The sequence below is a fragment of the Spermophilus citellus genome, assembly GCF_964194105.1.
Source record: "Spermophilus citellus genome assembly, chromosome: 1".
Taxonomy (NCBI): Eukaryota; Metazoa; Chordata; class Mammalia; order Rodentia; family Sciuridae; genus Spermophilus; species Spermophilus citellus.
In genome coordinates this window covers 86,609,357-86,632,768 of record NC_138182.1, presented here as the reverse complement: position 1 = coordinate 86,632,768, position 23,412 = coordinate 86,609,357, and the positions used below count along the sequence as shown (strand labels likewise).

Genomic DNA, 23,412 nt, shown 5'->3' with positions numbered 1-23,412 from the left:
AACAATATATAGTGATAAACTAAGTACTTGGTTCCTATTATGACATCTACAATGTTAACTGGTACAATAAACAGAATTGGTAGGATCAGCAATTTCCATCGGTAAAAATAGTAAGTAATTATGTATTATATTTGTCACAAAATCAAACTATAGGTGTTGTCTTTGTCTTCCATAAGATTATTACTACAGCATTAATGGTGGGGGCTGGTGTTATATAAACTATTTAGTGCTAAGAGATGTTAAGAATATAGTTAATTAAGTGGAAAAAGAAGAAACAGGTGGGTAGTAAAGGATTTGCAATTTCAAAAGGTGAATGTGGGAAATGCAAAATCAACATAGGATATGATAGTTATGGGGGGAGGAGAAAATAGAAGTAAAAAATTAAAGGAAGCATAAAAGAACAATAGAATTTGTGTTAGTAAGGAAAAAGAGAGAAACAAGGGAAACAGAGTAATGAAGAAAACAATACAAAACAAAATATACTAATAAAAATCCTTAAGCCTCAAAAGGCAGAGCAAGAGAAAATAACTACCTTCAAAAAATGCTATCAATGAGAAAACAGAGACAAACATGTTATACATACTCTCTCTCACACACACACACACACACACACACACACACACACACACACACACCTGGATTCTGTGAGATGCATTCCTGTAGGTGGGCCTAGGACAGGGCTTAGGTCTAGTGAGGCCCCAGGTACTTTATGTGTGGCTAGTTATATGAAGATATTAAATCAATGCACTTTTAGAGCTTGTCAGATGCCAATCTACTCTGAGAGACTGTACCACAGGAGTCTCCCCAGGGTTCCACTCCTGGAACTGGAAAGCCAGTCCTTTGCTGATTCTGTTGCTCACAGATACTGCCCTTCCCAGCCTCCCAGGTTAGTCTCTGAGCACAGACACACCCACCCATTCAGATTCCTACCAGCTGCAGCTGGTCCTGGGAGCTATTGGACTAATGGCCAACAGGACCCAGGTCCTCCCCAACCTCCCCAACTTGTACTCCCACAGGCAAAATACTTTCCATACCTAATTTTCTCCAGTTTTGTTAGGCATCATGTCAGTCACAAGGTTGGTGTCTGCCTGGACCTATATCAGAGCCAACCCAGTACTCCTACATCAAAGTCCTTGTTTCTTATATCCACTGGCCACTGCAGCAGTCTGCTCAAGATGGCTCCTCCCTCTGCTCTCCATGGACAATTGGTAAATGTGGGACATCTTTCATATCCCAGTTTATTGTGCTAAACAGCTTCTAGATCAGCCTAGGTCAGGCTGGCCCTCCGATCTCAGGATTTTCCACGCTAAGACTGTCTGTAGTGTTTTTGGACATTTTCTGTCCTTGTGTGCTAATACCCCTGGACCTGCAAGCAGCTTAGCTCTAATTTTGTTCCTTTTCCTTGTTTAAGGTATCCAACATTTTTAAGTCTCTAAGTCTGGCTGTCCAGTATGGAGTTTTAATAAAATCCCTCTTTCACCCACCTCACAGAGAAGCAGTATTCCCACTGTTTGAATCCTGGGTCACAAGAAATGCCATTTCCCTTTAGTCAGCCATTTTCCTCTAGTCAGCCCTCTTCACAATACATTGCTAACCTTCTATAAAGGAAATGTTATGGAAATCGCACTCAGCAAGAGACCAAGCACCCCTGGGAGGGATGGAGAACACAGGTTTATTTAAGCTGGTGGACCCAGATGAGCTAGCGCTCTGAAGTTCTAGTCCCTGAGCTGGGTTGTGGGGAGGGTTATAGAAAATTTGACATCATTCCTTAACCATTACAACATTGGTGGTTTAGAATTCTTTACTTCATAACCAAGGACCACGTACAGAAATTTTATAATAAACAGTTCACAGGTTCAGAATAAAGACAGTAAAACACTTGAGAGTGTTATCATAAAGTGTCGGTTTTCCAGGCAGCATAATTTAGATGGTAATTTTTAGATCTCATATTTAAGCAAGACCTTACAGTATTTGTCTTTCTATATCTGGCATATTTCACTTAGCATAATGTCCTCTGCTTTCATCCATATTGTCACAAATGACAGAATTTCTTTTTTAAAAAATACCGATTAGTTTTCTGTAAAGGAACACCTGTGTGGGGAGAATTGTGGGGGAGGCGTACAAAGAACAGACACAGACATACAGGGCAGGTGCAAGACAGACAGAAGGATGGCAGGCAAAAGGAATGCCTACCCCTCTCTACTGTTGTCTTTAGTAACCCAAAAAGTTACATATTACCCACCACCAGTGACTACACTTTGACCAGTATTTCTTTAACCCTGAGTGATAGCTAACTGAGATAAGGTCCAGGTTAATGCAAACACAGAGCCTGTCTCCTTCAAAGGATGTCACTATGTAAACCAGGTAGTGTATCCACATAGTTATCTTAATAACCTCAGCAGGGAATAGCTGGGCATTCCAATCATGGGCATCAGGGCGCCAGTTACCCCTCGGGAGTTTGCTCACCAGGGGAACATTCCCTGTCTATTTCCACTGTCGGAATACCTACAGTATTCCATTGTATACGTTGTTATGCAGAAAAACCACATGCTAGTATTAATCCCCAAGAGAAGAACATTATACCAGTTATTTGTCCCAGAGAAGGTCTCTAAACATATCACTAATTTCTGCACATATTCCCAGCTCTGGCTGGAAACTTTTCAAAAACCCAGCTTCTAGAGTTCTGCAGAGCCTCAAAGGAGACCCAGCTGCTGCAATAGTCATACCTTCACCACTGACATTCTTAGGTCTAATCCAGTAAACCAGAATATTTGCAAAAGCCAAGAAATGCAAATTTATTACTTTCAGACTTACAGAAGCCCAGGATCTTAGTGAGCTGGCCTTATGGGATGGATGGAATCTCATCTATGTGTGTGACACTTCATGCCACAGCTGAGGTACCCTAAAACATTAAGCTCTGAGGTTTATACACCAGGGGAACATAGGGTCACTGAGAACAAGAATTGCAAGAAATCCTGTTTAGGAAGGATGAGGACCAAGTCTGGGCTATTCCAGACAGTTCTTCCTTATCTCAAGACACTGCATTCTCGGCACCTTCTACAGTTATCCTGAGAGCTACAAGTGTGAGTAGGAACATCTGCATGGGTGAAGGCCTTTCAGGGATTAGTCTTCTTGTTTTCCATCCCCTGTTTTAGTCAGCTTTTTCACTGCTGTGACTGAAAGGCCCAACCAGGACAACTGTAGAGGAGAAAAGGTTTATTAAGAGGCTCATGGTTTCAGAGGTCCCAATCCATAGACAGCAGGCTCCATTTCTTGGGGCTCCAGGTGAGACAGGTGAGACAGGACATCCTGGCAGAATAGTGTAGAAAAGGGAAGTAGCTCACATAATAATCAGAAAGCCAAGAGAGGTTTCCACTTGCCAGATACAAATATATACCCTAAAGCCACACCCCAAATTCCCACCTCCTCCAGCCACACCCTATGACTTCATTTACCACTGAATTATTCCCTATCAGGGAATTAATTCACTGATTGGGTTAAGACTCTCACAATCCAATCATTTCTCCTCTGAACCTTTTTGCATTATCTCACACATGAGCTTTTGGGGGACACCTCACATCCAAATCATCACACACATGTGATATGGCAAAGCTAGCCATATCACATGCCCACCAATCTCCCTGGATCTGGAGGCAATTTGTCTCTTCAGATTGATGCATCCCTTTGATGGACAATCTCCATGCATTATTGATCCACAGCCAGAATACACTTCCTAGGCTCAGGAGGACCATTGTCACAAGTAGGACAGCCAGGCCTGCCTGAAGCTATGATCTGACCCAAGATCCATCAATCCAGGTAAGAAGTTACAAAAGAGGCCAAAGAAAGATCCTGCACATAGCCTTACTATCTGCACCCAGTGAGCTGTTTCCAGATCTCTTCCATTTATATTGCTACAATACCTGGGATATTTATCCAAGTATGGCAGGTAGTATTGGCAATAACAAAATACTACCCTGTTCTGCCAGTAGATAATCAAGAGCTATTCAGTGATCCATCACCACCTTGGCTAGTGAGTTCAGTGAATCCTACTTGGATCCTAAATAGTTCTGGTGGCAATGTTAGGTAGCTCTTCCAGTTAGTGACAAGTCATGTATTCCCATGCTGGATATGAGAACACAGGCAGAAGAATGCAATTGGCTGTCATTTTGTCTTCCTGGCAGTGTGTCTCAGGCAACTCTGTAATGTGTCACAAGTATGTGACTCTTCCAGTTTGGAATGACACTTTTGTACAAATTCCTGAGAACCCCAGATTCCCAAACATCATGCTTCATTTAAAGGTGACAGGCACTCCATAGCCCAGTATGCCCCACACAGGAACATATAACCTAGGGAGCAATGTCAGGCCAGCCAGGGAGCAGTGATCCATCACCACCTAATCCAATTATACAAAGCCTGGGTCTGGTTTAGACACGTGTTAGGTGGCAGGGTAAGGCTGCATGAGTATGGACCATCTGAAAACATCAAAATATTTAAAGTCTGTCTCTAATTTTGTCTTTGTTCTAGGTAACCCATAAAAAGTCTCTAATAAGTCTCCCACTGATTAGAATCATTGGCACCCCCATTGAATTGGTGATAGACCAGACATGAACTATTTATATTTGTGGGTAAGGGCTCCAAATATTCAGATGCCAGATCCAGCAATATTTCAAATCACTACCTGCTGTTATTGCTGTACTGATCTTCATCAGTGGGTTCATACCACTGGGTATTCTGAAAAAACAAGGGGGAGATTAGTTTGCCCCCTCCATACCCACTTCCCATACTTTCTTGGGCCAGTATTCTATCACTTGGGTTTCTGGCTATCCAGGTATTATAACCCAAGATATCTGTCCCAGTTCTAAAGCTCTCACATCTTGCCCTTGTTCTTTCTGCTTCAGTCATCCAGTCCAGGAAAATAAGTCATGTCCTGTATAAACTTGACATGTGATAACATTGTTCACCTACTGGAAGGATCAGATGCCCTACCACCACTAGTGAAACACTAGCATTATGATACTCCTTGTTCCCACCCCTCACCCCTGTAGAATCTCATAGAAGAGAGCATTCTGGTGAAGCATCATCTCCAGATTTGAGTCAGAGAGCCCTACCTAGGGTACCATAATGGTCTGAGCCATGGACCACTCCCAAAACATACACTCTAAGGGGAAAAATGAAAAAAAAATGGTTGGGAATCACTGAGCTTGGGATTTGACAGACACAGCCTTATCAGGTTGCTGCTTGGTACTGCCATTTATCCTTCAATAGTTTACTCAGTTGCCATTCTCTTGACTAGATGGCTGTGCTATTGTCAACAACTCATGACTCAGTGAAATTGAAGTGGGGGCCACTGTAAATAGTTTGGTCCATTGGGCCAAATGTCCATGATCAGTCTTAGTCAAAACATGACCAACCATTGACCAGATGGTATATGCAGCTTAGTGGACCCCATCTGTGTTTAGTTTCACAGACAAAGCTGTCAATAAACCATGCCATGGTAGGCATGATTCTGAATCTTTGGTTCCAGATAGCCACAATTCTTTGAATTTGGGGGCTCTTGCCTATAGGGAGAGATCTCGAACAAAGGGGACCCCTCTTAGTCCAAACTTCATTAGGTGATGCAGATAAAGTGCTTCCTATACTTTTCTGCGTAGCCATCTTCAGTTTTTGGACCTGTTATGGTTTAGATGTATTATTGGGTTGTGAGACCCTTAACCTAATCAGTAAATTAATCCCCTAATGGGGATTAACTGAGTGGTAATTTAAGGATGGTAAGCTGTAGCTAGAGGAAGTGGGTCCCTGGGGGTGTGGCTTTGGTATATATATTTTGTATCTGGCAAGTGGAGTCTCTCTCTCACTCTGCTTCCTGATCATTATGTTGTTATGGAGGGCACAAGAATTATAGACCACCACGCTAACTGAGCCAGATTGAAAGGGAAAAAAAGTCCTTTAATGAGCAAGCCAGGCAAGCAATTGGGAGCAGGCTAGTGCCTCAAAGATCTCCCAGCACTTAATTTTGGAAATACAGAGTTAGAAAGGCCAAAACTAAAAACCACAAGGATGGAGATCATAAAAGACCTTGTTGAGACAGATATTTTGATTATATGAGAGAATTGTTTTGATTATATATTTCAGAGTCATTTTTGTTATACGTCAGGGCCATAGTCAAGGACACAGGAAGGTCCTACTTACTGTCAACATAGACACAGGTGTCAGGAGACTGAAAAGATTTTAAGCAAGCATAAAATGGAGTCAGGTCAGAATAAAATGGCATTACTTTGGTTCTTTTACAATTCAGTATGAGCTGTTCCCTCTGCCACACTCTTCTGCCACGATGTTCTGCCTCACCTTGAGCCCCAAGGAATGGAGCTAGCTATCTACGGACTGAGACCCCTGAAACCATGAGCTCCCAAATCAATTTCTCCAATCTTTTAATCATAGCAGCAAAAAAAGTGACTACAACAGTGCCCCCACTGGGTTGCTGCAACTTCTTAAATATACTCTGGAACTCTCAGAGCTACTTTCACTTGCAGGTAGTTGTTAAATTATTGTTTTGTGGGGAAAAGAGCTGGTACCTCCTATTTAGCCATCTTTATGATGTCACTCCTCTTTGATTCTCAGTAATTTGAGCTGTTTTGTTTCTTGACCCATTATCTAATCAAAGATCAAACACTATAGTTAAGTCTCCTTTAATCTAAAACACAGTTTTACCATTTTTTAAAAAAATCTTCAGGACATTGACATTTTTGAAGAGTTTTGGACATTGTTTTAAGGAGTGCTCTTTAATTTGGGCATTTATTTATTCATTTTAATTTGGGTTTGTTTAATTTGCTTTCTCAAATTCGATTCAGATTAACATTTTTGGCAAAACACCATATAGAACAGTTTGTGTCCTCCTCAATGCATCACATTAGGGGCATAAATATCAGAGCATTCTATTATTGATGATGGTAAATTATTCATCTATTTAAAACAGTGTCCTCCAAATTCTCCATTGTAATAGCACCTTTTTCCATTTGTAGTTAATAAGTAAGCTGCTATTTTTGGAAAGTTGGACTATCACACACAACTTAGTATCCCATAGAACCCATGAACATATCTAAAAAAAGACCTTGAATAGGAAAAGGAATGCAACTCTTTGTACCCATGAGTTTTGAATTGTGTCTTGTCTGCACAATTTTCTTGCCTGACATTTGTTATACAACCAAAGTAGAGAAATACAATGAATTGTGAAGGTGTTTTTATTCAATGTGAGGAGAATTTAAAGCAATTCTACTTTGTCTTTCTTCCTTTTCCCCACCCTGCCTAGGTATTTTGAAGTATTTGTGTATATTTGCTAGTGAATGTGTTATGAGAAAGGATGAAGGATAGAGACTCTTATTTACTTACGATCATTTGTTTCCCTGACTGTATCCATAACAGACTATGAGCAACTTGAAGATAAGGCTAACTTAGAATCTAAAACCTATTAAGTTTTGCAGAAGTAGAACTGAGAAGATTAAAGTTAAATAGTTGGTCATGTAGTAAGAAATGTTTGGACTAATAAATAATAGCAATTATTGATTTTTTACCTGCAAAAGTAGCAGCTTACTAAACAATTCAATAGTTGACTATATGTTGTGCTACACTTTTCATTCCTACTTCTCACAGCAGGTGTAGCTGGTTTGCTGGAAACACACACATGGATCTATGTATAATATATTCCTAGAACTATATTAGGATCAGTCTCTCCACTTCATCCCCTGCATAAAGACACTTCAAAATGTATTCAAACTGTTCAAACACTAAACTATTCAAGTCAAAAATGCATGCTATTTTATAGAAATTTTGCTCTAAAGTCTTCAAGGCTTAAAAATCAGCGGGGTATGTCCCACTACCCAAACTACAATAATATAATCATCTTCAAAAGATTAAAATAGGTAAGCCTTGACACATCAGATTAATTATTTTCCCTTCATCAAATATTGATCATGACGTGACAGATATGTACACTCAGTTTTTAGTCAATTTGTTGTTTTGTGTTTTGTTTCTTTTTCTCAGTACTGGGATTTAAATCTAGGGGTGCTTTACCACTGAGCTACATCCCAGGCCTTTTTAAATTTTTCTCATTAAGTTGCCCAAGCTGGTCTCCAACCTTGCAGTCCTCCTGCCTCAGCCTTTCCAAGTTGCTGGGATTACAGGCAAGTACCACTGCATGAGGGAGTTTTCAGTCACTTTGACGCAGATGTTTCAATGTTTCCTGATTCATTTTGATGGCAAAAGATCAGTGTCTATAATTTTTAAAGATATGCCAGGCTAAAAGAATGCTTCACCTTACAATTTCTGTGGACACAAATAACATTGAGTGTTAATGTGGCACCCATAATCACATGGGCCACAAATGGTAAATGCTGGAATCCTGCAGAAGGCAGGCAATCCAAAGCAAATGTCTTACCAGATCTCTACCAGTAGAGGACAGTCTTCTTCCTCCAAACCACGGAGTGAGCTCCAAAGTGCACATAAAGAAAATATTTTTAAAGTTTTATTTTTAAAGTTTTATTTTTAAATAAATAATAGTTTTATCCTCCCCTACTCTTAAAAAATTTGCTGTCTAGTAAACTGAGATATTAAGTAAACACAAAATACATGCCCTAAAATGGTACACCATGTAAAGTGCCAAGGTCAATAAAGATAAGTGAAAGTCTCTGGACGTTTAAACTTTAATCTAAAGGATAAGAAGGAGTTGGCAGAGGGGAGCAAATTTTTAGTCATGCAATCCGTGCAAGAGTTAGCCAAAACAGGGAAGAGCTTGCTTCCCTGAGGAAATGCAAAAGGTCTGTAAGACTGGAGCCTTCTAGGGGAGAGATAAAGGCTGGGTGGACTTAGAAGACCATGGGGACACATACAAGGCTGAAGACAGGTAAGGATTTTGGATTTATCCTAAAATGTAATAGCAAAGCCAGTCACTGGTTTAAATCAGGAGTAAGAACTCAAGTCATTTACCATTTCAATTTTTCATTAGCCTTGATAGCCTAAAAATGTATCCTAATGATACACACACTGCAAAGGAAGATTTCAGTGGAGCATGATGGTTTCCACCTGTAATCTCTGAGACTCGGGAGGGTGAAGCAGGAGGATCCTAAATTCGAGGCCAGCCTGGCAGCTTAGGATGGCTCTAGGTAACTTAGAGAGACCATATCTCAAATGAAAAGATCTGGGATGTTGCTCAGTGGTGAAGCGCCAGTGAGTTCAATCTCCAGTACCAATTAAAAAAAGGATGTGTGTGTGGGGGAGGGAGGGGGGCTTGATTTCAAAAGCAGATTTTAAAAGGAAAGTAAGCAATCACAACATTTCTGGATTTCTGGGATTCCTGACAGATCTGGAGTGTTGTGTTTGAAAGGCCAGTGTGTGAGTGTGGTTTTGAGCAGTTAAAAATCCAGGTGTCACAGCAAGCGATCGCGGTTGTCAGCCAGGTGGTCGCAGCGATCGCGAAGCGCTGGTTTCGTAGAAAAGCTGGAGAGCGTGACGTGCTGAGAAGATCCACGTGGCATCAGGCCCATCAGCCAGGTGCGGCTCAGCAGCCAGCTGGGCCGAGCGCCCAGAGCCGCACCCCGGGCTCAGGGGCCAGCCAGGCGAGCTACAGTGGGAGATTTGCCTCCAAGCAGAGGTTTACTCACTCACGCGGACTCGCGCTTGCGCACGCGCACTGCTGTGGGACACCAGGGGCCCTGCTTCCAGATTGGTCCTCTTGGGCCGCCGTCGCCCACCCGGCAGTAGCGTCTAAAGACGCCTTTCTTGCAAGGCTGGAATAACACGTTAAAGGTGTTGATTTCTGATTTGGAGGACGCAAAAGCAACAGAGATCCTCCCCGCTCTCCTTTCGCCCACTGACCCCCGACCTTCGCTCAGACACTTTGCAAGAGCCCCAGCCCAGCATGAATCTTCCGGCGCGGCAGTCCCTGAACCCACTTGCAGCCATCCTCTTTGATGGCTTCTAGGCCCGGCTGAGAGGAGTGGGATTCCCAACCTTTGTTGGGAGATAAAGAACAAGAAAAGGGAGCCTGGAAAATTAACTGGCACAGAGGGTAAGATTTAGTGTTTAGACAAGGCTGATGGCTTTAGGGATTGCGGAGTGTCCCGTGTAATTGCGCTGCCAGAGTGCTCTAATGTGCCATAAACATGATGTCTCGATTTTCTAGACTTCAGGTTAATTTCTCACCCCTAGCTGTCACATACAACCCACCCTTCCCTGCTCCCATTGATGCACTGATTAAAAAGAAGAAAATAAAATGATCCCCACCCATTGTACCAGACCAAATTTGGAAGTTTATTCAGTGACTTGATGGGTACATTAGTGACTAAGTAACTTTCAAGGTAACATTGACAACAGGTGGCAAAGTCAGAATCTGAACTCAGATCTTGTGGACTCCAGAGGCTGTGCTATGAACCAGGATGCTAGAGGACTCTCAGAAATGTTTAGTCCCAGCCCTAATTGAAGCCAGCTTAGACCACAGTGCTGAAAAATAAAGCATACCAGATGCTAAGAGTCAAAAAATAGAACCAGAAGTCAGTAAATTATTTAAAGTAAGACTCCATGGGTATCTGGGTTTTAGTTTCTTTATCTGGATGAAACAGAATTGGACCTGCTGAAGTCCAAGATCTCTCCCAGCCCTAATAGTCTAGGAATTCTAGAGAATATAATTGGTAATTTGCTGGTTGCCATCTAGAATATCACAACATTGTCTTCTGGGTGATGAAGACTTTTAGATTGATAAACATAGATGAAGCAGCACCAAGGTGAACTGGCCTCACCATTGCTGATTTGAAACTAGGTTCTAAACTGGTTGGTGCACAAGGACAGAGAGAAATGCTGATGGTTGCCTAGTAGATGACTGTGAAATAATCCCCCTATTCATTCTCCCCTCAACCCCATTCTGTCAGTCAAAACTTAATTGTGTCACATTGGAAGAAAAACAGACTCTTGAGACAGGAGCAAATCTGTAATCTAAAAGATACAGACCACTTTGTAAAGAGCCCTCACAACACATCTGGCCGACTAGCTACTTCTGGAATTACTAAGAATCCAATGAAATTTACATTTCACCTTTCAAAACAAATGTAACCAAACAAGGACATTACAGCCCCTGCTTTGCTGACTTCTTTTAAACCAGAGGCAGATGACAGAAGTGCAGACCAAGGGGAGTTTTAAGCAAAAGCTGCAACTATTTTTTTCCGCTCTGGAACTTTACAATAGACAGATCAGAATAGGTTACTGAAGAGGGTTCTGGTTGTGAGTAAATTGGCTTTTAGACTCAAAGGCCTGCACTCCCCTGAAATAGGATGGGATGTTCTTCAATTTGAGATATAATAAAAATGCTTCCCATTATGACAGACCCTTAGATGAAAGTATGCATCATTGCCTCAAACACTCAAAATCACAGGAGGGGCTTGGTTTGGACATAAGCTCAGTTTGTGCTGGAATAACCTTCAGTAGCTGTTATTTGTTTACATTTCATATGTTCATGTGAAATTTTATATGTTATGTCAATAGGAAATAGAAGTTATAAATTATTTCAACTTCACCTAAAACTTTCAGAAGAAAAAGAATTTTCATTTAAGGCAATTTGACCCATCTTATGGAAACTCTCCCTGTTTTCACTTCAGATATCCTTTTGTAGAATGCAGCAGAGGAGGGGGCAGTTAGAAATTAATTTAACTCCTTGCCAGTAGCTTGGCTTTTGGAGCTCTAGACCGAGTTCTAGATGAATAACATTCATTTTCATCTTTAAGCTCCTTGGAGATAGGATTTCACAATCTACTGGATAAACCACACATGAAATAACCCCTTACCTTTGGAATTGTTTTCATGGCCCTAATCTAATCTTTCCTCCATTATATAATCTTAGATCTGGAAAATAACTCTAAAGGTAAATGTATAGATGCTTCCCAACTAACAATGGAGTTACATTCTAATAAACCCATCATAAATTTAAAATATTCTAAGTGCAAAATGTATTTAATGCACCTACCCCACTGAACATCCTAGCTTAACAACATAGCACATTGTAGAGAATCAGTTTTCCCCTGCGACTGTAGGGCTGACTGGGAGTTGCAGCTCACTGAAGCTGCCCAGCATCTCCAGAGAGGATCAGGCCACATATCAGTAGCCCCGGAAAAGATCCAGATTCAATATTCAGGGAGAGGTTTCTACTGAATGCATACTGCTTTCCCACCATTATAAAGTTGAAAAACAGTGAGTTGATCCATCCTAATTTGAAGACTGTCTGTATTAGTTTTCCACAAATTTGATGAATTAAAACAGATTAAACTTACAGTTTTGTACACAAGAAATCCAAAACAGTCACAGGGCTAAAATTAAGGTGTTGACAGTGCAGTGTTCCTTTCTGGAAGCTGTGGGTGTGGGCCTTTTGCTTACCTTTTATTTTAGAGGCTGACCACATTCCTTGGTTTATCGCCCCCTACCTCCATCTTCAAAACCATCAGTGTTGCATCTCTGACCATTTACTCTGAACCAGTAAAGGTTCACTGATTTTAAGGACATGTGATTAGATTAGGCCCACTGTTTTGGGAAGGAAAAATAGAAACTGTACCACACCGGCAGATACTGTGAACAAACCAAGAACAAACGTTACCTCAAGGCTCAAGCCAATGATCCCAAAATTGGACATGAGTCAGCAACAAAAGTCTTTTACTAATTAAACTCCTGACTGGATGAAGTGCTTATAATACTTTATGTTGATATTTATGAAGCACTTTAAAAAAAATTTCTTTTAGTTGTGGATGGAAACAATACCTTTAATTTATATTTATGTGGTGCTGAGAATTGAACCCAGAATCTCACACATGCCAGATGAGTGCGCTACCACTGAGCCACAACCCCAGCCCCTTATAAAGCACTTAAAACAATGTGCCAGGGACACTTAGTGTATGTGTGCACTCTCCCATTTAAACCTACTTGGTAGGTGCTATTGTTCATATTTTACAAAAGAGACTGGTGGCCAGAAAATTAAAGTTTTTCTTGGTTGTGGGGGGTACCAGGGGATTGAACTCAGGGGCACTCAACCACTGAACCACATCCTCAGCCCTATTTTGTATTTTTTTTTAATATTTTTTAGTTGTCAATGGACCTTTATTTTTTTATTTATTTACATGTGGTGTTGAGAATTGAACCCAGTGCCTCACACATGCTAGGCAAGCACTCCAACACTGAGCCAGCCCCTATTTTGTATTTTTATTTAGAGACAAGGTTTCACTGAGTTGCTTAGCACCTTGCTTTTGCTAAGGCTGGTTTTGAACTCGTGATCCTCCTGTCTCAACCTCCCAAGCTGCTGGGATTACAGGCATGTGCCACCTCACCCAGCTAAAATTAAGGTTTTTGCATGAGGCCCCCTGAGCCATTATGTAGCTGACATCTGTCACCAAAGTCTGTGTTTTTAATCATTATAATTGCCTCTCAGAGCATTCTGCTCACATGGAGTGCTGGTTGCAGATCTGGCTTTGGCCAAAGGGTTTGCAAACCTTAAGAGGATTCAAAGGCCAGCAGTGAAGAAATAGGATTTAACCTGAAGAAGAAAACACTGAAATTCAGCCAGGTGCAGTAGTGCATGCCTGTATCCCAGAGACTCAGGAGACTGAGGCAGGAGGATCACAATTGAGACAGCCTCAGCAATTTAGGGAGGCCTTAAACAACTTAGCAAGACCCTGTCTCAAATTTAAAACAATAAATAAATGAATAAAAAGGACTGGGTGAAGTGGTGAAGTGTTCTTTGTAATAATACACATGTATCTATGTGCATGTGTTACATTTCATAATTTATAACTTCTCTACCTATAAACACCTGTATATTTGGAGTATTTTTTTAAATAACTTGTTACTGGAAGTAATGTGCAATCAAAATAGTTTAAAGGCTATGTTTCTAAATTTGTTTCCTCTAGGCCAATCTGTGAACTTGCATTTCTCAAAATCAAAGGTCTGTAATCACATCTCTGAAAAGTCCCTTCCTCCCTTATATTCAATATATATTTAGAGAACATCCACTATGTCCCAGCTCCTGCTAGGATTTGAAAATACAAAAAAGAAGCCAGGATGGTGGCACACACCTGTAATCCCAGTGATTTTGGAGGCTGAGGCAGTAGATGACAAGTTCAATGATAGCCTCAGCAATTTATTGAGATGCCGTCTCAAAATTAAAAAAATAAAAAGGTCTGGAGATGTAGCTCAGTGGTAAAACACCCCTGGGTTCAATTCCCAGTACCAAAAACTAAAAAGCTGAGATGCAAATCACAGCAATCTTAGCTTATCTGATGGCAATTAGGATCAAGGAATAGAAGATTCAGAGTAAACCAAAATTGAATTGAGATTCTTCTAGAAGTACAGGCTGCTAAATATGGGTGGCAGTTATGAAGGCACACCACTTAAAAGAGCATAATGGACTAGTAGACTTCAGTTGCCACACTATTGCATCAGCCTCAGTACTCAAACCCAAACTTCCCTGCCCCTTAGCCAGGGACAAAGCATGTAGGTAGTCCTGGAACTGGGCCATTTCTGCCCAGAGAAGAAATCCTTTGTCAGTCTGAAGGACTCCCTACCTGAGCCTCTCAGAACTCACTCCAGGCAGAAGCTTTTCCTATCTAAGCCTCCTTCCTTCCCTTTCTTCTCTCAAACATGTCAGATCTACATGATGACCTGGAGGTCCTTATCTACTCCTGCTCCCTCTCCATTAATTCTTAAATATCCCATGTTTCCACAATCTATCTCTTGAATGTATAATTCTGTCTTGGTGCTGCTTCTCAGAGACCTAAATTGACACAATATTGAGTGTGTGATGAAAAGGAAATAACAGCTTTGGTCTTCATAAGCAGGCTTAGCAATTAACTGAACGAGAATTTTTAAGTGCTGGTTCCTGAGAATCTAAGAGGATGTGCTTTTCAGACAGTCCATCTTTTACACCTGAGTCTAGGAGTCCAAGTTTACTTTAGTGTTTAAATATAACAGGTTAATGGTCCTAGTTTATTTTAGTGTTTTAAGTCACTGTAATAAGGGCCTAAGAAATATGGCCTGAAGGTATTCATCTGGTGGAAAATGAGAAATGCCTGAAATGGCATACTTACCACCCCTGCCATCATCTCTGATCTGCAACCTGCACTGCTATGACATTGGCAATTAAAATTACTTCAGGAGCCTGCAACTTCCCAAGCCAGCTGTGGGAGTGTTCTCAGAGACCAATGATGAATCAGCTCAAACTTCCCCAAAGCCCTAAAAAACCAGATAGCTCATGGCTCATAATATTTGTCCTAAATACATTAGAAGCTTTTTGCTATATTGATCTTGAATCATTAGCCTTGTAAGACCAACAATTATACATCTTCTGGCAATGAACACACGGAGTCAGAATTTTGAAAAAATTTTGTAGATAATAAAGACATTAAAAACAAAATACAACATTAGTTTGCCTTGCTTCTAAACAGTAAGGTTATGACCTTAGGTAAATTATTTAAGTTGCCTAGGTAATTCTGAGAATTGTTGGTGTTGAGACTTAACATTATACAATCACTGAAATTGTAATCCTCAGTTAAGGGGTCAAAGTTATTCTTTGTTTCTCAGGAGGACTGGTCTAGTTCAGAAAATACCTTTCCATAGGGATATGGTACACTTTCCTTAGGTGCCTGTGGTAATTGTCCCTCTCAGTATATTTGGTCAAGATAGTGAAGTGAACAAACTGTTTAAAGAGCTCCATGGTGATGTCATGTTGAATAAGGTGTTTGCTAATACCAGCACACAAACAACTTTGCTATCACTCACAGGATGAACACTCTTTAAAATTAAATCTAAATCCTCTTTCTTTGCCAAACAAAAGTCATAACACATTTAATGGTGAGACACATCCACTATTATTCTGTAATGGGTTAACAAGGCCCTGGCAGTCACCAGGCCCCTTTCCCAATCTTGCTTTCTCCCCACACATGGTTAGCCTGGCTGGAGACTTAGTAAAGAGATTAGATGGAATCAATGAGAGACAAGACAGATCACACACAACCAAAGCCACTGTTTGCCAGGCAGAGAGGCCCGAGTCAGAGATTTCAACCTTGGTATACCCATGGTGGCAGGTAGACACAATGTGTTTAGTAGGAGGATAAAGACAGGCAAATTTGAAATTGGGAAAAGGCAAGCTTCACAGTCTCAAGCACTCTCGTTCAAGGTAAACTCTTAAATTATTTCTTCAGGCCAGGCGCATTGGCACATGCCTGTAATCCCAGTGACTCAGGAAATTGAGATGGGAGGATCAGAAGTTCAAGGCCAACCTCAGCAACTTAGCAAGGCCCTTGTAACTTATGGAAACCGGGTCTCAAAACAGAAAAAAGACTGGGGATGTAGCTCAGCTGTAAAGCACCCTTGGGTTCAATCCCCAGTATAAAACAAAAACAAAAAAAAGAGATATATTTCTTAAATTTCACATCATTCTATTTGTTAATTTGCAGGACTATTAGATTTTTCTGCTTTTGCTGAACTTGAATAGTGTTTACATAACCTTGTGGGTTATACAAATTTTTGTGGGCTGGTCTGGGAGATTTTCCTCTATTACCTCAAACCACAGGCATGGTATTATTTCTATTATAACAGGTTGAATGTTCCTAGTTTATTTTAGTGTTTCAAGTCACTGTAATAAGGGCCTTAAAAAAACATTCTTACCAAAAAAAAAAATCTTACAAAGTTCTAATGTATAAGCTAGCTCTAAGCAGAGTCTACATATACACTGAAACTCCTATGCATTTGCTCATTAAAAGTATATTTTGTGACCTAGTAATGTACATAGCATTGTGCTGAGGATAACTTCAAAGAATTCACAGTTTCTTGTAGAAGACAAAGTAAGACAAAATTCATATAGGGACATTGGGGGGCCACAGTGTGATTTTCATGACCCTCAATACTTTTGAGTCCTTTTCCCCTTAAAAAATATTAAAAATTATATATTACAACTGTGCCTATAATCAGATAAATAGAATCCAAGCTGTATTATATTCTCTTTAGATATGTAACTAGTTTTAAAAGAAATTAAAACATTTCATGGACCCTCTATGTATTATAGGCTCTGGGTATTGCACCTACTATGCCCAATAGATAAGTTGACCCTGGAGATGAGGATTTGCAGAAGTGATACTTGAGAAAAGGATTATTACCAGAAAAGAGGGGAAAGATCATTTTAGAAAGAGAAGGCATGGACAAAATCTTAAACTTATGAATGTTAAGGTAAGAGGTCCCATGAGGGACCCTAATTGGTAAAAATGAGTTTGGAAAAGGTAGGCAGAAGCCAAAATATGAAGAATCTTGTCTGCTATTCTAAGAACAATGAGGAATTGATAGAGATATCTGTGGAGTGACATGTCCAAATCTGTCTTACAGAGAGATTACACTGGAGTCACTGGAAAGAGGATGTAGGTGCTTAAGAGACAAAGGCGGGCTGGGGCTGTGACTCAGTGGTAGAGCACTTGCCTAGCATATGTGAGGCACTGGGTTTGATTCTCAGCACCACATAAAAATAAATAAAATAAAGGTCTAGCTAAAAAAAAATTTTTTAACTTTTAAAAAAAGAGAGACAATGGCAAAAATTTATATAATGATGACAGCCTTAAATCAGACAGTGTTAACAAAAATGATAAGAATTCCAAAGGACACAGGTGATCAATGAGATAAGGAGGAAGGAGGCAGAAGCCTGGGTTCTAGTACTCGAATACCCATCCAATATACAACAAATCATCCAACTCAGATATGGGAAGCAGCTACTGTCTGCAATATTTCTCCAGATCATTCTCATATTCATCTGATTAGACCAATTCTTCCAGACCTTTTGATCTCACCTTTAATCCCTCCTGTCCTGATATCCTATTTAAATTCATTTTTCCTCTTTTAAGGCTTATCAGTGTTTGGTCACAATTTTGTATTTGACCTTTGACTCTGCACTTAGTCATGAATATGAAGAACTCCTGTTGCTTATTCTGGCCCCTGGAACCTAGCCAATCCTACCTGACCTCCACATAGGTTGGGGGCAATGTAGTTAAGACCTTTCTGCTGTGAACTGGTGAATAGTAAAGGTATTGGCTGAGAGGGAAAAAGAAGGTGAGAAATAGTTTGGAGAAAGATAGTTATTTCAATTCTGCATATATTAAATCCGAGCTTCTACAGGGATAGCCTAGACATTAACCAAAGCAATCACAATATGGTCCTAGAATTTAGGAGAATGCTCTGAGCTAGGAAGAGAGATGTGTGTAGCGAAAAAAAATTTACATAGCAAGCTTTACCCTACGCTTTGAAAGGCCTGCTTGCTAGGTTGGTCCTTGGCTGGCACATAGGAACTTTGGGGGAGTGTTTCCACCATTCCCCAACTTTTAAGTAGGTCCACTGTACCTAAACAGTGCAAACAATATGGTTTATGCTGACCACCTGCTTTCAGGGAGTCTGGAATTTTGGTACTTGCTAAGCAGGGGGTACCTTTGTGCCTAGCCCCCAATAAAAAGCCTTGGGCACCAAGTCTGCAATGAGCTTTTCTAGTTGAGAATACTTCTTCTATATTGTCACAATTTGTGCTAGAGGAATTAAGTATGTCAAACTTGACTTTGTTGGGACAGGACTCTAGGAATTTGCCAGGCTTCCTCCAGACTTATTTTCATGAACCATTCCCCTTTGCTGCTTATGCTTATATCCTTTCCCTCTAATAAATCCCAGCTGTAAGTACAATGACACTTGGATTCCTGAGTTCTAATAAATCATCCAACCTGGGGGTAGTCTTAGAGACTCACAAAATGGAGATTTTGATTCTAATCAATTAGTTTTGGTAAAATCCATAAAAGACTAATCGATCTCATACTAACAGCAGGAACACCTACAACTCGGTGCTGGGAATAAAAATGTAATTGAACCTTTGCCAAGTTGCATGGTTGCAGTAGGCCGGCCAGATAACCTGACTAAGAGTAAAAATATCATTTTGCCTGACCCTATAGACAAAAGTGAAGATTCCTAATTCCTATTGCAAAGTGCACTGTTCTGAAATCCAGTCAAAGAACAAAGGTGACAGTCAAGGGAAGATTAAAAAAATGCTCCTAACTATGACAGAAGCAAAATCTACTTAGTTAAGAGTTAGTATGGTAGAAAGATATTCCCTTAAAAAAAAAAAATGACAGCAGTTGCAACAAAGATGTTGTGAGGACCATGACTATTCTTTTACCAAATTAAAAACAGTACAAAATTTCTGGTGTTGGATATAAGACCCCAAATAAAATTTCTGGAGAACCAATATTGTATGCAGTACAAAGGACTTATGATTGATTGTTCAACAGTATGGCAGATCCTACAGCAAGCACTAACATCAACACTATAAGATGAAATCATTCACTAGCATCCCCTTGAAAGACTGCCCACTGTTGCTACCACCAGCATCAATAGGGAAACCTTCCCTTAAGTGTCTTTCTGAAGGTAGCTCTAACTCAGGTACTAAGCCAGACAGTTTGGCTGGCCAAGTAATTTACTCTACATGCAGATAAGTTTGTCAAAGAGAGAATGCTTATGAGACTCACTATTTCTATTATTCATCTTGCTAAATTTGCTCAGCAACATATGATATTCATTCAATATCAGTAATCAGTGATCGCACTTCTTTCTCTTTTTTTGGTTTGATTCTTATTTCGCATCACTAGTTCAGGTAGATAGAAACTTTTTTATTATTTATACCATAATTTGCAGGATGGTGAGGAATCATAATTAAACCTGAACCAAATCCAAGCTAATAGAAGAATAGATGCCACCCAAAAAATCTGGACTCAAGAATGGCTAAATCATGCCACTTCACAACACAGATTTTGCATTGTTTCTTGCTGGGAAAATGCAAACATGTTTGAAATTATACAAAAGACAGTTGGATTAGAATTAAACAGAGCATTTTACATTTAAATGTATGAGAAGGAGCAGTGTATAACATATCGGGCAGCCAAGAGGTTACTCTATCTTCAAATGATTTTCCAAAGGAAATGGGTTAATACTACAAAAAAAAAATTGGGGCCAATTCAATTTTCATGTATTTAATACTCAAAGCAAAACTTGCTTAAAAATAATTATGAACCCACAATTATCATAAGGGCAAATATACTCAGGGACTAACATGCATACTGAGAACTCACAATCTGTCTCAAGAGACTGAGGAAAAATCACCATTGATATTCTTCACCATGTCCTTTGAAACACAGAATGATGTCCTCAATGATCTGGCTTCCTAGGAAATAATTTTTCTTTTTTTTTTTTTTTTTTTTTTTGGCACCAGGAATTGAATCCAAGGAGTGCCCTACCACTGAATTACATCCACAGGCGTGTTTTTTTTTTTTTTTTGAGAGAGAGAGAGAGAGAGAGAATTTTTTAATATTTATTTATTTATTTATTTATTTTTAGTTTTCAGCGGACACAACATCTTTGTATGTGGTGCTGAGGATCAAACCCAGGCGGCACGCATGACAGGCGAGCGCACTACCACTTGAGCCACATCCCCAGCCCCTATCCACAGGCCTTTTTGTTTGTTTCAGACAAGATGTCACTGAATTGCTGAGGCTGATCTCAAACTAGCAATCCTCCTACTTCAGCCTTCCCAGATCCTGGGATTACAGGTGTGTGCCACAACACCGGACTAGGAAATTATTTTCTAACAGATGCTCACCAATGCTATACAAGATAAGGGAAAGATCTCAAATGAGCCTGCTGTCATTGCAAAGGAATACCTATTACCTCCTTGATGCAAAGGGCTGTTTCTACAGTTTTCTACTCCCCTGGCCAGAGATTATTCAAATAGAGAAATGCGACATTAAAAGTTTTATGCAGGAGTAATATGCATTAAAAAAAAAGTCTCAGACTCATTAACTCTGGTCCTTAACACAGCATCTTTACATGCCCCATTCCATCTCCTTTCTGGATACATCTTTATGATCCAGATTCTGTTTTATACCTTTCAGAAGTAATATTTCTCTTCTTTTATGAATAAGACATGATTATTTGCTTGTGGAAATCAGACTAATTACAGAGATACGATATAACAAAGTTATAAAATTAGAAAGGAATCTTTAGGAAGAAGTAAATGAGACTGAAAATTTCCCGAGGCATTTCTGCTTCTCCAGAATGCCATGTAGTGGGAAAAGCACTAGCTTTGCAGGTAAACGATTGTGTGGTAACTGTTTCTCTTTAAGTGTGCTAGTTACTATACTAAGTGGCAATAACACTTCAAGGATATCTTGGGAGGTTATGAATTCATGCTAGGTCCTAACAATGCTAGCTGAAAATAGAAAAATCTGGAAAACAAGAAAATAGGGTAAAAGGATGTACTTCCTTGGGAGAGCAGCCGAGAAGCTGGTAATCTCAAAATAGGAGTTTGCAAGACAGACACACTATAAAGAACAAGTTCTATGGACCTGACATGGAACATAATATATTCAAATGATGCATTTCAAACCATTTGTTCACTTCTATATTAGAATCACAAAGAATACAATCATTGCTAAATAGAAACTACGAATAGATGAATGGGCCTTTGTATTTACCAGCCTTGGTTTATTGAGAAACGAATGAATGTATTAAAGAGAACCCTTCTTTTTCTCAACTGGAATACCAATTTACTGATGCTTTAAGGTAATTTTTCCATATAGTACACTTCCTAGTTGTTTCAAGTGCCTGTTTGAGACATCTTATCATGCTAGCAGCACTATTATATCTTCCTCTCCGACCGCCCCCCCTTCCTTATAGAGCTAAGGATCAAAACCAAGACTTGGCGCATGCTTTACCACTGAGCTACATCCCCCGTTCTACTGTATCATTTCTTGCAAAAGACTATTTCAAACAAAGAATAAATGTGATTTTTTCCTTTATCCCTACTTTTTTTCATTGTCCAAGGAATACTCCCTCCATAGAACAATAAATGCTGGATTTAGGCTTCCATCATATTAGGTACACTGAAATGTGTGAGAGTGTATGAATTATTTACATATTTTTCTTTAAAAAAATGAGACAGGGTTTTTATGGGGGACAGGGTCTCACTATGTTGCCCAGGCTGGTCTTCAACTCATATGCTTAAACCACACTCCTGTCAACCTCCCAAGTAGCTGGCACCACAAGTATACACCACCACACCTCTTAAACTGGCATACTTTGCAACTGATTTATATCATTGCCTTCTCCTCCATTCAGGTGGTTCTCTCTTCCTCTGTGAATATGATTATCTCTTCATACTACAGTAGGGATCAAATGCCTTTTTCCAAGAACATTTTCATACCCTTCTCTTTTCTTTCAGTTTCCACTGTCATAACCCTGTTAGGTAACTGATAATGATGATGACAACTGGTAATAAAAATGATAATGATGTCTTATTGCAATAGTTCTTTTATTGGTTTCTTTGCTTCTCATTTCTCTCCATTCCATTGTGTTCTATTTGCTGTAATAGAGCAATTCCTTCTGAAACATGAAAATGATCTCATCATTTGCCACTACAATCATCAAGGGACAAGTATAACCATCTAACACATTGTTCATAAGCAAACATGAAAGTAAGAACAGTAATTTATGTTATCAATTGATCTTTGACTTCTAAGAGCAAATACATCTTTTCCATGAAGATAGGGACTTCTGTCCATCTAGCACCTGAAGAATCCACAACACCTGCTTGGCACCCAGTAAAAAATAAATATTTGGAGGATGAATAAGCTACAGTGGAACATAGGAAAAAAATAATTCACATTCAGTCTTTGTTTTAATATTTATTGGTAGAAATAGATCTTCAATGCATACTTTGTATTTATAGAAATTCTACATTCTCTTAAGGTTTCTTCTTGTTTTCTTTGGAGTTTTTTGACCTCCAAGTGAACTTAACATTTTATCTATGCATTTGATTCTTTATAATAGACTTTTTTAAAATCTAAATTTGAAAAAAAACATGCATCTTGTATACCTTATACTTAATCCAAAGAATTATTTGCACTTCCAAAAAAGTCACAAAAAGGCTGAACTCAAGTTAAATAATCTATATGACCTAAATTTTCCATGTCCCATTCCTGAATAAAAAATACTTGTTCAGTATTACATATTGCTTGCTATCTAGTAAGTCAGATTGTCAGAGACGCTTCAGTAAATTATCTTTACTTCAGAATTATATCTTAATCTTCTGAGATGATCTTGTCAATAGTAAACATTGTGCCATATGTAGTATTAGTCCAAAAGCTTAAATAAGAATCAAACTTGTAGTTTTTAGACTGGACATTTTAATCTTAAAATTATATATCTATCTATATATATATATACACACAAGGTATACTATGTATTAAATTATCATTTCAAGTAACTTAAATATTTATATTTAGCAAACATTCAGCCAAACATTCTTTCAAAGGCTTAGAC

At 39.4% G+C, this 23,412-nt stretch overlaps 1 protein-coding gene across 3 annotated transcripts in view; it reads right to left on the bottom strand.

Moving 5' to 3' along the window:
* RNF6 (ring finger protein 6) overlaps nucleotides 1-23,412 on the bottom strand; it is a 47,069-nt gene that overhangs the window by 14,612 nt on the left and 9,045 nt on the right. The window contains exon 6 of one of the 3 annotated variants that reach the window (XM_081295354.1): nucleotides 22,432-22,473. The exons of 1 other annotated variant lie outside the window; for it this stretch is intronic. In XM_081295354.1, the coding sequence (XP_081151480.1) occupies nucleotides 22,447-22,473 (27 nt within the window). In that variant the 3' untranslated portion in view covers nucleotides 22,432-22,446. Of the gene's footprint in view, nucleotides 1-22,431; nucleotides 22,474-22,510; nucleotides 22,723-23,412 lie in introns of those variants that run through there. One more of the 3 variants, XM_081295352.1, reaches the window with a different exon arrangement.